The sequence below is a fragment of the Falco cherrug genome, chromosome 2 (assembly GCF_023634085.1).
Source record: "Falco cherrug isolate bFalChe1 chromosome 2, bFalChe1.pri, whole genome shotgun sequence".
Taxonomy (NCBI): domain Eukaryota; kingdom Metazoa; phylum Chordata; class Aves; order Falconiformes; family Falconidae; genus Falco; species Falco cherrug.
The window spans coordinates 26,246,376-26,263,698 of NC_073698.1; the positions used below are offsets into that span (position 1 = coordinate 26,246,376).

General features: G+C 36.4%; 1 protein-coding gene across 3 annotated transcripts in view; it reads left to right on the plus strand.

Moving 5' to 3' along the window:
- NBEA (neurobeachin) overlaps positions 1 to 17,323 on the plus strand; it is a 510,084-nt gene that overhangs the window by 132,915 nt on the left and 359,846 nt on the right. For all 3 annotated transcript variants that reach the window (XM_055702674.1, XM_055702673.1, XM_027815633.2), the window contains exons 9-11: positions 3,141 to 3,338; positions 3,773 to 3,906; positions 15,481 to 15,589. In XM_055702674.1, coding sequence (XP_055558649.1) covers positions 3,141 to 3,338; positions 3,773 to 3,906; positions 15,481 to 15,589 — 441 coding nt within the window. The remainder of the gene's footprint in view (positions 1 to 3,140; positions 3,339 to 3,772; positions 3,907 to 15,480; positions 15,590 to 17,323) is intronic.

Consider the following 17,323-nt stretch of genomic DNA (forward strand, 5'->3'; position numbering starts at 1 on the left):
CTTTCTATAAAACCATATTAGCAATAAAAGAGTATCATATATCAGAATTTGTGGCCTCTCTTTCCATTCTGTGATAATAATCTGTTGGGTAGGAGATTAGCATTTCCAATTTATGATTACTGTTGTTAGGCTTTAATGGCAGAATGTCCCTTTAATTCTTGTTTTTCTCCAAAAAATGTGAGTCAGTATTGTATAATTTATTTGTGCCTGACTTTTAAATAGTTCTGTCTGATAAATTCTTGAGGCATAGTAAACACTGAAAACAAGGAGGTAGATTAATGACAAAATTTGTTTGTAAAACTGGATTTATTTTAACTTAAGCAGTTTTGAAAGTTGTGAAATTTCACGGTAATTAAATGATACAGATTTTGTGTTGAAATACTTTGACGTATTTAAAATGGCAAAGTTATGAAAAACTCCATCAAGGTAAAACGTTCTGAGCTTTGGAATCTGACAAAGCTTATAGGCATGAAAAAATTTCCAGATAAGAAGTGTTTTCATGTGGTGAAACATCAAAATATAGTACATGCATAATGCAGATATCTTTGGAAATCAATGACATCACTAAATTATTTCTGTCTCGGCAGAAAGTGCACAGAGATTTATCTGTATAGTTAAAAACGCCCTCTGGGGAGAAGTGCATCATCACCTTCATCAGGACAAATCTGTAATCTGTAGCAGTAATTTCCTGATAAGTGAGATGTAGTCAGCCATATCAACAGAGAGCCAGCTCTGGAGCTCTAAGCATAGTTAGTACTCATTCTTTCGGTTTTTCTACTTCAGTAAGTAGTGTGGCACGATAGGAACACATTTCTAGATTAAAACATTTGGTGCTGAAGGCTGAATAGTGTATATATTGCAGTTTTTCATTCAGATTGGTTGTAGTCTAATCCTTTGGGCTGAGTGACTACCAACAGTTGGGGGACATCTGAGTTTCAGCCAAAAGGAAGTCTCTGGTTCTGAACACCTTTGCAGTATGAACAGAGCAGTGAGGATCACTGGGAGCTTCGCTACAAAATGGACTCCTAACCCAAATGCAGATCACAGAATCACAGAATGGTTGAGATTGTTGGAATGGATCTCTGGAAGTCATCTGGCCCAAACGCCTTCTCAGGCAGGGCCACCTGGAGCTAGTTGCCCAGGACTGTTTGGACAGATTTTGAATATCTCTAAAGATGGAGACTCTACCACCTTGTTGGACAACCTCACAGTGGAAAACTTTATCCTGATATTCAGAGGGAATTTCCTGTGTTTCAGTTGTGCCCATTGCCTCTGGTCCTGTCACTGGGCACTGCTAAGAGGAAGGTGACTTCTTTGAATCTTCCTTCAGATATTTATACACATTGATGAGATCTTCCCCGAGGCTTCTTTTCTGCAAGCTGAACAGTCCCTCTCTCAGCCTTTCCTCATAGGAGAGATGCTTCAGTCACTTCATGATTTTAGTGGCCCTTCAATGGTATCTCTCCAGTAAGTCCACAGCTCTCTTGTACTGGGGAGCCCAGAACTCCAGGTGTGGCCTCACCAGTGCCAAGCAGAGGAGAAAGATCACCTCCCTCCATCTGCTAGCAACACTCCTCGTAATGCAGCTAAATATTTTCCTTCTTTGCCAAATGTAGCTTAAATCACTTTCTATTAGCTTACTTTTGCCCTTCCTACTTGCATTCTCTGCTATGGTACCTGAATCTCCTATATTTTCAGCATGGCATTGCTGCCTCCCTTCTGCTTAGTCACCAAGCATGGGACAGGGCTGACTGACAGTTCCACTCCAAGGGGTTCTCCAGCAGCTGCAGTCAGGTGCCCAGTCTGTTCAGCCTACATCAATCTTATGACCCACATACAAATGGATGCTTGTCACAAGACCCTATATTGCCGTGTGTCAGTCACTTGAGCAGATGTACTTTCCCATCGTGTAGCTGTAAGCAAGAGAATTTTGTCAGGGCTTCCAGCAGCCTTGAGAGCTCTGCTAAAGCTGGATGGGTTTTATGGGTTTATATAATCAGTAGGAACCTGTATTTTGTTCGGAAAGAGCAGCTGATAGCCTATAAATTGCCTTTTTTAATTCTTCTAACCTGTTTAACCAACCCCCTAGTGATAGTACTTTCAATGTTTTTATGATATAGGTTTTCTTACAGTGCGTAGGGGAAGGAGGGAGAGATTTGGTAGGACCAAAGGGATAAAGAGAATTGTGATGGCTATATGCAGTGAAAACAAGCAAAATTATTCATGATAAACCTCAGAGATGAATTATTTTAAACTGTGAAAAGATTTTAGAAACACATTACATATATATTGCTTTAATTAAATGGTGGTCATTTCTAATAACTTTGCTTTACTTGTGTCACTACAGTACTGTGTGTTACTGCTAGTTGTCTTTTTGACACTGTCAAATGGTTGTTACATGCAAAAGTAGTTATGTGACAAGTAAATCTGACAATGCTTTGCAGAAGGGCAGAAATCTATCTTCTTGTGCTTCATTGATTTGTCAGTGTTGCCAGAAAACATAGTTTTAGATCAGATATGAATCATAGTAGGTTTAAGAAAACAGAAATTTTCAGTCTTCCTTTGTAAAAGCTTTGAGTTTGAGAACATTAGTCTGAAATATGGCACTTATAATTTTATTTGGATTTTTTTGTGTAAGTAACTTGTTTATATATACTTCTGACTGTTAATAAAGTGTTTTAATGAATGATTTTAATGCTGTTTAGAAATAACTGTTCCTTTAATCAAAATGGTATAGGATTCAAAGTTCTGAGTGAGTTTATATAAACTAAAATACAAGGCATTTAATTTGTTCTTTATTTTTAATGCATTGAATGCTCAATTTTTTATTTTAACATATTTATAGGTGTTTAATGTGACACATTTCTTCCAGATAGTTACTGCCGAACTTATTAACACTGATGCTGAAAGGAGAGAGCAATAATACTACATAAACCACCAAATATTATATTGACATGTTGATGTGGAGTAAACAAAAATATTGTCTAATTGTTCAGTAGCATTAAACTACTGGAAAATTAAAACAAAGTTCAGCAGTTTTTATATTACCTCTCAAATCCAATGTATTTTCTGCACATTTTGAGGCAAGAATTTTGTCTGAAATATTTACTTTGTAAAGTTTATGTTTTCTTTTTTTTCAGAGCACATTCAAGTTTAAATCTGAGAGTGACATTCATCTGGCTGAGCACCATAAACAAGTACTATACGATGGAAAACTTGCAAGTAGCATTGCTTTTACATATAATGCGAAGGCTACTGATGCTCAGCTATGCCTTGAATCCTCACCAAAGGAAAATCCTTCAATTTTTGTACACTCCCCCCATGCTCTTATGCTTCAGGTTTGTGCTGCTAAATCGATGTTCTGTGATTACTATTAGCACAGCATCATTGGGATCATAAGAGGATTTGTGTGGTAGTGTACCGAGACCTTGTTATTTTGTATTATTTTAGCTCTTAATATACCTGTCATTTGAACTGTTCTTTCTTTGCTCACTTTCTAGAGCAAAAAATGATCATTTCTTTGTTAAGAAATATATACTTTATACTATAAGGCACAGTTTGCCATGATGCTGAAGTTTTTCTGTTTAATGTTTTCCTTTAAGTATAGTGATTATGATTGAAACATAAGTAATGAAACTAAGCTAAAACAAATCTGATTTAGTTTGCACTTAAAATTATCTGTTAAAGTGTTCCCAAGTTATGTTTGTAACTTTCCTTTAAAACTGATATTGACTGAGGTTTTCCCTTTTGTTTATTTATTTTATTAATTTAGGATGTGAAAGCTATTGTAACCCACTCCATTCACAGCGCAATTCATTCCATTGGAGGGATTCAAGTTCTTTTTCCTCTCTTTGCCCAGTTAGACAATCGACAGCTGCATGACAGTCAGGTGGAAACAACAGTTTGGTAAGCTTCTTTCAAGCAAAAAACTAAATTAAGCTAAGAATATTTTTGGTTTTGTTGTGAGAATGTTTGATTTGTTTTCTCTGTGAATGCTGTGACTTACATTTTACCCTTGTTTCTTTGAAAACAGTAGTATTTTGTAAAAAGTAGTTTACTGTAGAGGTGTGTAAATTATATTAATCTGATGAGATTCCAGATGGAACTGGCATCAAATTTATTTGATTAAATAATGAATTCAAATCACTGTAGAGTCTTTAAGGACAGTTTCATGAGTTCTTGCAACCTCTAAAAGAAACCAGAGTGCTTTTACTTGACAGTGCAATGTCATTTACCTTCCCAAAGTCTGTGTCATTTGAGTTCATATTTAATAACACTCAAAATTAATGAAAGGTATCTCCTTCCATATTAATACACAGTCAGAAAGTCATAGAGCTATGGTCAGTTTTTTTGTGGCCATGTTATAAATGCAACAGTGACTGGAGGTGCACCAAGAGAGTTTTAAACAGGGACACATGAAGTCTCTGCTCTGATACTATGGAAGTAACCCCTAGGTTGAAAAGCTTGCACAGAAGTTGGATGAATGCTTCACATGTAGCCTGCAAAGGATGGCTTAGGAGTCTGTCAGTACCCGCAGTGACACGTTCAAAGCTAGCTCAATTGTAGTTATTTTTGCAAAGATCCCTTGCCACCTGCTTGTCAGGGCAGGCTCCTATTCTAGTGGCAACACAAGAAGTCTAAACTTGTCAGGACAAAGTGTGTGGTCTAAACCTTTGGAGGTATCAAAACTGAAAAGATAATGCTTGAAGGACTGGTATGGTGTTTCTCTATAGAGTGGTATGTAACGAAAGTCTGCTAGAAAACTGTTCAGGGCACCAGATGCTGACTCCTGTATTTGAATAAATTCATAAAATAGATGCATAATTCAGAGTACATGGCTTATTTTGCTGCTTAGAATACTCTGCTATTAATTATTCTGGATATTTGCCATTGCATTAGATAGTTCAGTAATAAATCAGTTAACTGCAAAATAATTAATACTAAAATTGCTTACGATTTTGAAAAATTAAACTGAAAGTGATACATTGGTATAATTTTTCATGAAAGATCACTTGTCCCAATCTAATTTAAGAAATTAATCAATTTGGTGACATTTTGTCAGTTATCTGTTTTCCCCTTTGTTAAATCTACATAGCTAAGATGGTTTCTGGTTTTTATTTGTTTCTGTATTGTGAAAAGTTAATGTATTTCATGAGAATGTTTGAGTACAATGTTAGAAGTAATACCACAGTCTTAAAAATAACAAATTCTACATCCAAGAGTATAGTGGTGTAAATTATTTCATTTGATGTCAAAGACAGAAAAGCTGGTTGTGTTTTGGCTCATGTGGGTTATTTACTTTTTTGTAGTCTGTTTTCCAGTATGCACATTGCATTGAAGTATTGTTAAGTAAGGGAATTAGAAAAAACGAAAGCTTGGTTTGAAATAAATTTGGAAAACAAATTCCCTGTATGTTTTTATTTACTGACACAGCAGTAGGAAAAAATGCTTTATTCCAATTTATGGAAGATTATGTGTGTTTGTGCCCATATATAAGAATAAAATATATGTTACATTAATTAATATGCTGAGTCTGTAATAAAAGTTAAAGCAGTAACTAGGTCTGTTTAAAAATGGAGAGCTAATGTAAGTTGAATAAGTTCAGATAAAGACTTAATTCTTTGCAAGTGTGTGATCTTTCCAGTGAGTGAGAACATTTGTAAAGTTCAATTTTAAATGTATAGAACAATTCTGGATTTAGTTGAACCGTAGGTAGGAAAAAAAAATTGTTCTTGAATGAATCAATACGTTTCTTCTGTAATCAGATTATATTCTAAGAAGAGATCTGTAATTCATTATGCTATATGCTTGTACAAATACATAATACAACAAGATATGATCCTAACTCAAGAACATATTTGAAAGACTTGTAAGCAAATGGCTGCTTGACAAGATGTAATTTAAATGTTGAATTACCATAGGTTTAAGTGTATGTGCATTATGTTGTTATATTGATTTTATTAGGTTGTATATATTAAAAAAAAGTTTAAGTGAACAAGGAAGTAGGCAAGTAAAGGAATATAAGATCTCTGGGGTCAAGGAAAGAAGATAATGGGGAAAGGGGCCAAACATCAAAAACAGGGCTACATTTAAGATTAATTTGTTGCATGGAATAAGGGAAGAAGTGTACTTACTGTGTTCTTTCCTTCTCTCCCTTTGTTTTTTAGACTATTCTCTCTTTATTTGGTCCTCTCCAAAATGTGATTGTTGAACTGTACCTGATACTTTATGCCCTTTCTACCTATGAAAATATATCTACAACAGCAGCAGAGAGATGCACCACTTATTTCTGAAAAATAGCTGGCATTTAGTCATTACAATCTATGTATTTTTATAAGCAGATAATCTTTATGCCACTTTGCAAAAAAACCCCCAAAGGTCCAGATGATGTTTGATGATAGTAGACCGTTTACGTTTGTAAAGGCTTACTATGGCTGTAGAATTAATTTCTTTCTGGTGACCAGCTTGGGGGACTCAGAAATTGTCCCTTGAATAGCTGTACTGCAATTTATCTTAATGTGTTCCTGGGAGGTGGGAAATACAAACAGCTTGATACTGCAGGGTAAATGCCCTAGGTTTCCAGAGTACTCTTCTGAACCTTCTCACCACCTTCTGTCTTGCACACAACAAAATCTGTTTAAGAAGTTTGAGGTTCTCAGTTATCTGTTTAATTAGGTTTTTTAACATTAGGAGTTTGTTAACAGGACTATGAGGAAACACATTTTTTAATTGTTTTAATCCACTCACAATTTCAATCTATTCTAAATTAATAGATTAATTTAAAAATTTAATTATAAAGCAGGGCAATGTGAATATAGCAACATTATGATTTAATGGCGTTCTTTGTAAATGTGCTTTATTCCTGTAATACATATATCCCTGTGTGCCTTATCTACATTTTCCATGAGACCACGTATTGAAATGCCCTACAATTCTGCTTTTGAAGCGCTATATAAATTCTTGTGCTCTCATACACAGGAATTGAAAGAATGGAAACTGCATTTATGTCTTAATTATGTTTTCTTGGATTAAGTGATGCACCTGCTATTCAGGAGAGTGGTCCCTCAACCTGAATACCAAGGTTGCTATTTTTCATCCTCCTTTTCAGTAGTCTGGTTAGAATAGAAAATGTAGCAGTTTAGATTAATAAGGTGTTTATATAATAAAAATAAATGTAGAGTGCTTGTGGTGGGTTGACCATGGCTGGACACCAGGTGCCTACCAAAAGCCACTCGATTACTCCCCTCCTCAACTGGACAGGGGAGAGAAAATGCATTGAAAGGCTCACGGGTCAAGATAAGGACAGGGAGAGATCATTCACCAGTTACTGTCATGGACAAAACAGACTCAACTTGGGGAAATTAGTTAATTAATTACCAATTAAGTCAGAGTAGAATGATGAGACAATAAAAACCAAATCTTAAAAACGCCTTCCTCCCACCCCTCCCTCCTTCCTAGGCTTAACTTGACTCCTGATTTTACCTCCTTCCCTCCAGTGGCGCAGGGGATGGGGAATGGGGTTGTGCTCAGTTCATCACACGCTGCCTCTGCTGCTCCTTCCTCCTCAGGGGAGGCTCCTCAACTCTGCCCCTGCCCCAGCATGGGGTCCTTCCCACAGGAGACAGTCCTCTATGAACCTCAACGTGGATCCTTCCCATGGGCTGCAGTCCTCACACCCTGCCCCAGCCGGGTCCCCCACGGGTGCCGTCCTTCAGGCACAGCCGGCTCCAGCCTGGGTCCCCCCGGTGTCCCCAGCCCCGCCAGCAAACCTGCCCCAGCCCGGGCTCCTCTCCCCGCGGGGCCACAGGCCCTGCCAGGAGCTGCTCCAGCGTGGGCTGCCCACGGGTCACAGCCTCCCGCGGGCACCCACCTGCTCCGGCGTGGGGCCTCCAGGGGCTGCCGGTGGGGATCTGCTCCTCCGTGGGCCTCCCCGGGCTGAGGGGGACAGCCTGCCTCAGCGTGGGCTTCACCGCGGGCTGGGGGGAGCCTCTGCTCCGGGCCAGGAGCCCCTTGCCCCTCCTGTGCTGCCATGGCAGCCGCAGGGATATTGCGCTCACATATTCTCATTCTTCTCTCCAGCCGCAATTGCTGTTGCCCAGGTTTCCCCCCCCCTACTTCTTCAACATGTTACCCCAGAGGCACTGCCATCATCACTGGTGGGCTTGGCCTTGGCCAGCGGCGGGTCCCTCTGGGAGCCGGCTGGCACTGGCTCCATGGGCCGTGGAGGAAGCTTCTGGCAGCTTCTCACAGAAGCCACCCCTGTAGCCCCGCCCCCCCCCCCCTACCAAAACCTGCCACGCAAACCCAGCACAACGCTTTTTTCTGTTATGATGCTGTTGTTACCTTTGATTATACTATACGGGTGACATGATAGGAAGGACTTGCTTTGTTCCCTTGTGGTCTCTCATGTGTGGTTTTGAGCTCACTTGGGTGTGCTGAGCACTGACACACAGACCAATTCTCACACATGTTGGGTGCACAGACTTTGGCACTGGCTTAGTTCCATCACAGAACAAATAAGAAGTGTTGGTTCAGATGAGATTGTTGTTTTGGATTGTACCATACTGGGAAAACATTTGAAAGTAGAAGGAGCTTAAATAGATGAAGTAATTCCAATAATTCCTTTATATACTTATTCTAGAAGTTGCTAACTGGATTTTCTAGTTCACATGCACTATGCAATAAAAATTAAAAATACTTTTACTGTTTATCATACTAAATAAATGTAGTGCCTAGGCCCATCTTAACTTTCTTGGAGGTGATACATACACCCACCTAAAATTTATAGCAAGGTAAACATAGGCATCTTTTCAGTCAGTTTTATTACTGACATTATGTTCACTTTTTTTCTATAGGTAGCCCCTGTTACAGAGTATATTGCCCACCTATTGTAAGTCAGTGAAATAGAAGAATTGGTGAGGCAGGCAATGATAATATTTCAACTCCTGTTCTTCATCTTTTCCTGTAGATGTTTTGTGTTTTGCTCTCATCAATTAACATTTGTACTCATTTTTTCCAGTATTCTTTATATTCAGATGATGACTTTTTGCTTCCTGTCTGTAGATAGTGGTGTTGCTGGATCTACTTTTTGAGAGATGAATAGTTTGATAGGAAAAAGTGTTTTTCTATCAGTTTCCAGAGATACAAAATAACACTGCTTGTTAGGAAATACAGTTTGATGTCTTGATTTTTTAATTAGTTTAATATGAAAAATCCATGAGTTTTCAGTAGTTCTTAATAATGTCATTAATTTCATTGAATTTATCTTCAAGATCATGGTAGCAAATAAGGTTAATGCCAAGTAGTATTCCACCTATGTAACCTGTCATCTCCTACTGTCTTTCAAGAATTTTCTTGTTTGCCACAGCTGGCCCAGGTATTTACAGCCAATATGCCTTCATGAAAATCCCTTTTTGTATTCCCAACCAGTATTATATGTGCAGTCAAAATTATTTCTGAAATCCATGCTTATCCTTTGCACTTTGATTTTCTTCCTGAAGGAATGAAGTAAGGAAGTGGAGATCATCTTGCATCTCTTGTGTATCAAAATATATTGTTAATACATTGCTAATGCTTCTTGCTGAGGATTTCTAAGTCCATGCTATGAAACATTTAGTAAATACTCTGATGAAGTAACAAATTACTTCATGAATCAGCCATACTCATTTAAAACTGTTCGCTAACAATGAGATGTAATGGGCAGCCAACAGATTAAGAGGAATAATAATAATAATAATAATAATAATGATAATAATAATGTATTTCAATACAGCCATTATTGTGTTTTGAATTAAAGTTAAGAGCAAATACCTTATAATTTTTTTTTTTGTTTAAAAACAAAGCATTAGTTGTTGGTGTATGATTTTCCTTAATACCACTTTATCTGTTTATGCTAAGATTAGTTTTCAAAAGTTATCATATTAACCGCCTGTGGTGGAGTTAATCATATGTTCCTTTTATCTTATTTTGGGAGAAGCTGGAAATACAAATACAATTAGTTTCTAAAGGTTCCTTCCAAACCTAATCAAACAGAACAAATACTGTGTCATTCTTTTTTAACATACCCTCTTAAGGTTAAATCATCAGTTGTTAATGAACATACTTAAATCTTTATAGCTACATGCCTACTTTAATTAAAGGGGCTTTTTTGTAAAGCATAATTAAGATAACTTTTAATACACAGTCCAAGATGAAACTTAAAGTAATTAAGGTAGTCTTTTTAGAGAAAATTATCACGGGAAAGAGTAGACTACAGAAATTGATCTATGTAGTGATTTAAAAATAAAATAAATAAAACAACACCAAAAATCACCCAAGACAGATTTTATTTTTATCCTAATGGTGCAAATTCCTGACTTATTTATTTCTCCAAAGCCTTTGTCATCTGATTTTATTTGAATACATGACTGATGTTCCTAATAGAGTGCTTCATTTGTAAGTGAAGTCATAAAAAACAATTTTGCAATAATGTTTTATCTAAATTGTCCTGTATTTTAGCTCCACAAAACAGTAATAATTGTTTCTTAGTGGGAGGTACCAGTCAATTTAGAATGTGACAATGGCGGCTCTTTCTTGTTCAGTAATTGTCATAGCATAAGGACTTCTTATCCTTGGGATTTCCACTGTCAGCTTCTTTTACGTGTAATATGAAAAGGTTATTTAAAATGACTGTAGATATAAATAAGAGTGAAAATGAACTACTTATTTATGTGTGTAATTATTAATGAAGAAGGAAGTGTCATACTTTGAAATTTTGAAGATTGATATCTACAGAAGCCGTTTTTTTTGTGAATATCTGTAGTATATTTTTTATTTAAGGCGTAGCATTGCATGACTGTTGACTGAAGATTGTGATGCTAAAATATTATGATGTTGAAACATAATGATGAACTATTGAAACATAATAGTTACTTATATTATACCTATATATTTAGATGAATGAAAGCTAGGTGGTATTTGTCACTTCATAGTGCATATTGTAAGAATAACTGTCTGAATTTTAGAGGCAGGGACTTCACAAATATAATGAATATGTGTAGATATGAAAATATCCTGAAGAACATCTTCCAGTCAGACAGTGTATGCTGTGAACACCAATTCTGTGCTCCTGTTTTATTTGTAAAAAAAAAAAAAAAAAATACTAAGTTTTAGAAGTCTTCACAAGGCACATGTGTGTTTGAGGGGAAAATCAAGCAGTGCTGTAAAAATGTAGTTAATCTTCAGGTTTTTACGTAACAGTATTCCAGAGACTTATCATCTCTACAATACACTAATTATAGAATAAGCAGTATCATAACCATTGGAAATACAGCATCTTCATGTCTTGGTCTGCAAACTTTTTTTTCATGCTTCTTAGTAGTGGAAAACTGCGGGAATTTTTTTTCCCTGAAATTAATTATATTTTTAGTAGAAATCATAATTCTGTATGATTTAGTGTTCGTTGACATATATACTTTCATTCTGTATCTGTTTCTTTGCTGCACTGCAGACAAACTGATCTGTTCTTGGCAGAGTGTGGTGTAGAGGAGATGTAGGAATGGGCTGAAGTATCCTTTATATTTGCCTTTGTATCTAGGGGAGTTGAAAATAGGCAAGAATGGAGAGAAATTTTGTATGGCAGTGCACAGAATTTTGCAAGTTTAATGTGAGCCCTGCAGCAATCCGATGCATTTTAGTTACTGGTAAGTTTGTTAAATTCTGTTTGAAAAATTGTTCGTCTTAGAAGATAGTCTTCTAATCAATATCATTTCCCCTCTGTCAACAGTAACCTTTTTAAAAGCACAATTTTGGCAACATGGTTCTGCTGATAAAAATAAATATATATATATATATATATACTTAAAATGTTCAAGTTTAATTTATTTTTAGCTGCCAAGATGACTACATAAAATTACTATCCTTAGAAATATGTTAAAAGTTCTGGATACAATTCTCTAAATTAGGCAGTCCGTTCTCCAATAAACTACATTCTTTGAATGCGGTATTGAGGATAATAGGTTCATTATGTCAGTATGGATTTTTACAGATATATATATACACACACACACACACATCTTAAATGTTTGCTTAAGGTCAGCCTGAACATGTGGGGAGAGAGAAGTTTTGAAAAGGTTGGGAAAGCTTAGCTGAGAGTTATTAAATGTTGGGTCTACTCAGGCAGACTGAATGCTTTCTAGCATAAAGTGTATAAGGCAGAGAACATAACAAGCGAAAACAGTGTTTTGTGCAACAGCTGTTATTTAATGGATTTTCATTCCCTCCTTCCTTCTCAAAAAAAAGAAGTTTCACCTGAAACAAGTGCAAGCAGGATTTCTGGAAAAAAATCAGACTAAGCACATAACCTGTTTTCTGCCTGTCTCTAACAGTCATCTTCAGATAGTAACAGCTTCAGTACTGTATGTGCAGTGAGAATTTAAAAATACTTCCATTTTGATTTTACAGTTATTCTATCAGTTAAAATATTACAGATGTTTTCATCAATTCATTTCCTGCATAATGGTGTGGACAAAGTGCTAGTTACATTTAATTATGGTGCTAAATTGTATCTGAATACTGTGGTCCTTTACAGCGTTTGCTTCAAACTCCATTGTGCCTCTATGTGAATGCCAGGTGGTTCTCCTTAACTGCTGCTTTTCCTGCTACTTGGTATTTTTTATGTGCTTGAAGGTGTAAAGTGTAATGATGCATTCACGTGTGTTATCCCAAGATTTGAATTATTATATACTACACTCAACTCCATTATTTATGGTGGCAATCATAAACAATACAGAAGGATTAGAAGCTAGAGTTACTACTTGCAGATCTGACCTGACTCCGCAGAGCTGGCTTGTGGTGTCTACATGTCTGGTTCAGTAGATGTGAAAAGCTATTTTGGACTTAGGAAGAGGCATAGCTCATCCACAAAGGTATTGGCTGAATTAATGTGCTTTCCTGGAACTAGAAACATAGGCATCACTTTGCAGTGACAGCTAAGGTAGCTCTGTGCAGTGCTAACACGGGCAGGCAGAATTAATTATTTCAGCCACACCCCACATCAAGATGGTTAATAGCTAAAAATTGGTAATTGGGGTCTACCTGTATCTGAATTAATAAACTTTGTTGATTCAGTGTTTCTTGCATAGAACCAGCTTGTATGTATTTGTGTCTGTGGCATGGTTAAATATTAACTGGCCACTGATTATTTTGGAGTTGACTGGTGTGTTTTATGTGTACTTGGAAAGAAGGAAAGAGAGAAAAGTCTTTATTGTTAGGGTGTCAGTGTGTCTTATAACTTGTATTTGGAGTCCTATAAGAATTTCTAACAAATTCAGAGAGATTGTATTAACATGAGGAAAGAGTAACTCCAGCCCATCAGCTTACATCTAAGTTCAAAGGATGGAGAAATAAACTGCAATACAAAGAAAAGGACTTTTGATAAATCAATTATAGAAATGGAAGTAGAACCTTCTAAACTTAAGTCTGGTGCTGTGTTCATGGTACAACAATATTTTAAATCCACTTTAAGAATCTTTTTTTTTTTACTTTTCAATAAAATATTAATAGTATTTATTATTGTAATCTAGATCCTACTCCTGCAAAGATGTATGCTCTTTCTAAACTTTATGGTTGTCCTCCTAAGTCATAAGGTTACTCATAAAGGTTGATAATAAGCACCATCTATATGGAATTTTCTTTGACCTATACAATAAAAAAAAATAATTCTTGAGTCTTAACCCATTACATTAACTTCTTATGGATTGCCATGTAGTAAAAATGATGAGTATTTTATTTTAGATGACAAATACTGTAGAAACTTTAAGTAGGGGTAAAAAAAAAAATTGATGCATATAACCTGGTTTGTAATTGATGTGACAGCTTGACAGGCTGTTTTGCTAAAAGCTTTGGAGTACTGTAAATGGATGTTATCTGTGTTCTTTTACTGCTGACATTCTGTGGAGCATTCTGTATGTGATTTTAGACTGATTATTATGACCATTCAACAATGAAGTGAGACAAGGCACTATTTCATGTTCACAGCATGTACTTTGCCTACACTGCGTACTTTTCGCATGGCAGCCTTGCTCACCAAATAGAATAAATCTTGTGTTTCTCAGCACATGGATTATTTTTTGGTGCTGGCATGGATTAACCAGTCTCAACATTTATTTCAAAGTAGAAGATTGTATTTGGAGAGCAAGTGAACCTTTATGTGACTAGATACCGTAAATAAAGTTGATATTTATAAAATGCAGGTTGGACATTTCCTTTAATTCACTTTTTCATAGCTGCAAAGGCCACAGTTTTCACCCTTGCCTGTGCCTACCACCTGTGTGAGAACTTTAATGGTTGCAGATAGTTGTCTGTACAGCTAGGAACTGTTATAACTATTTTATTTTTAGAAAAGGAATAATGACTTTATGTATGCATTGTACATGCAGTACAATGCATTCCATCATCTACCTTTTTGAGATAATTGAAAAATTATTTCAGATATTTACCTTGTGTCAGAAATGGTTTTGGTTCTTTCTTTCTCCTTTTCCTGTGGGTTTTTCAGCAATAGATGAGTGTATTTTTGTTTCCCTCTCATCCACCTGAGTCAACTGTGATTTTTTTCCTGTAGTGCACTGATCTGTCGTATGTTTCCGCTGTTAGTTTTCATGACATAGTTTCACTTTCTTGCACAGTCTGTCCCCTGAAGTCTTTCATAGCTCTTCTATTTCTGAGCTGTCACCTATTCTGAGCACTTTTTTTGCCTCCCTGTGCTTTCTGAACACCTTACAGAAATTGCTGATATAGGCTGCTGAGCGATTTCTTTGTGGCCTCTGGGGTCTCGCTATACTTTCCTAACTGGGTGAAAGTGATTCTCAACTTTTATTTGGTCAGGCCTAGATGTGATTCTCATGTTTGGTCTGGAGGAAGTATGAAGGAAGCTCTCCACCCTGCTCTTGTTCCACTGTGTTTTGTGGTGGGCATTGGTGCCCACGTGCATGTTTAGCCATTTTATGCCATTTCTGTGGTAGTAGTGATTTGAGAGACTCAGTGTGGAATGATGACATACCTAGTGGCTGCAAATTTTGCTGTTTAGCATAGTTTGTCTGGATGGTAAAATGGTTGACATGGCCCCTGCCTGCATCATTCTAGCACTGTCAACTGGATACCACTCGTCATCTTCTGCCTCCTCCAACGCACAACCTTTAACTAAAACTGCAAGCTACAGGACTGGATATTTAAAACCTGGGATAGTCCTGGTCAAATCAGGAGAGCTGACACAGTGATTTTGCTCTTCTGTTTGAATATGAACTCCCACTTCTTCAGTTGTAATATGTGAACAATCATTGGAGAAATTTGTCAACAGAAAAAGTAAGATTTGTATTCTTTTAAGGGATTTTTCACCATTTCAAGCCTGTTTCTGTTCACTTAATAGCTGGTGAATATTGGGAATGAAACAGACTGATTTTTCTACATTTGTAATCTGAAAATATGCTTGTTCTTTATGTGCAGTGCTACCCTATTGGCTTTCTTGGTTGAGCTTCTGAAGAGTTCAGTAGCCATGCAAGAACAAATGCTGGGTGGAAAAGGCTTTCTAGTCATTGGCTACCTCCTTGAAAAGGTATGTTTGGGGGTTTATCCTCTTTGTGGTATTTTCAATCACTTTTCATCTTCCTTATCCTCGTATATGCCAGTGTTCAAAGAATCAGTTTTCTGGCGTTGATCCTGCTTGTCTAATTTGTGCTTTTACTTCAGATCTGTTTGTGAATCACTTTAATGTATTTTTATTTGTGTTTCTTCACACTCTGTCCCCTAAACTCTCATTTAGGAAAGTTCTCTTGTTCCCAGTTTGTACAAGCATATCACAGATGTCATAATTTAGGTTTAAATTTCTTTTTTTGTGTATACTAATAAAAATTAAGCTAATCCTCTGTGGTTAAGTTCTTAAATTGCTGAAATAATTGCTCTGTTTTGAAGAAGAAAAACTGTAAACTAACTTCATTTCTGAAAGAAGCAGTTGCAAGAGGCGTTTCCTTTACTTGCTTGTTTTCAGACCTGATGACAGTTGTCACAGAACAGGTTCAGTTCAAATGCTTGTCTGAGGAACATTACTTGCTTCCTGGCCCAAAGCCCACATGAAACCATTTAATAACCAGAAAACAAACTACTGGCAGCTGTACTAAGATAGAAATATTCCTATATATTACTAATATCCTAAGATAGTAATAACTCCTATGATTGAATCTCATGGCTCTGACATTCTTGAATGTTTGCTACTGTATTTTTCATTAACATGTGGTCAATATAACAGTCATTTGAGAAGAAGTTATGACCAGAGTTTTGTGTTTTCTGATGGTGAAATTAAATAACAAAAATCTCACCTTTAAAAATATACTGAATTTTGAAGCAGAATGATAAATAATTTTTTTTCTTCTGCACCCTGTGGTATCTTCATCTATGGAACTACATTAGTGTAGCAGAAAGGCTTTACTTTCGCTGACGTAATAATTAAAAGCAGATTATTTTCTATGCTTCTGTTTTCCATACTAAGCAAGTGTGATTTAGTACATCGAAGAACTGGTCTAAGGTGGGGGTTTTTTTCCAGTGGTAGGTTTCCTTGTGGTATAACCAGAATGAATTTATGAAGCTGTTAGCTCCAGTTCTGTCAGTTATACACAGGCAGGCTACAGAACCCTCATGGAGTCCCTTTCTCTTGACTAGAGCACTGTGGTTTACACACATCAAATACGTCAATTTAGAATGCTGTAAGTGAAATTTAAAAAAAAAAAAAGAAGTTTGTGTATTATTCTGATTAACACCTGCTACAATCATTAAGCTCAGGTTATGTGACTATTATTATTTGTGTCACAGCATAATTCTTACAGGATATGCTTTTTTCTGGGTTTTTTTTATGCTATATTCTCCTTAGCTGCAGTTTTTCAGAAGGATGTATTTTATTTTTTCAATAGATGCTTATATTCAGTTTCCACACGTGGCAGGAAAAAATCCTTTGTTTGCTAGCCAGGCTCAATTTTATTATTTATAAATTATCTGGTTTTCATTTGCATGTGATCAAATGCTCAGAAAGGACAGAAAGCTCTTTTTTCCCCTGACTTCAGAATAACATTTTTTTCTTATTAGTTGCAGACTAATTGTGAATTGTGACGTACAAGCTAAAGGAAACTCAGCATCCAAGCTGAACTTGTATTATTGACAAACAGACTTTGCTTCTAAAAAAAAAGTCTGCATATTCCCAGACTGTACTTACAGCATTAAAAGTAATTGGAACATTTTGTAGAGAAGGCAAGGGGAAGGATGTTTAGTGGTTTCTCCTATTACTTCCTTTTGTTAACTT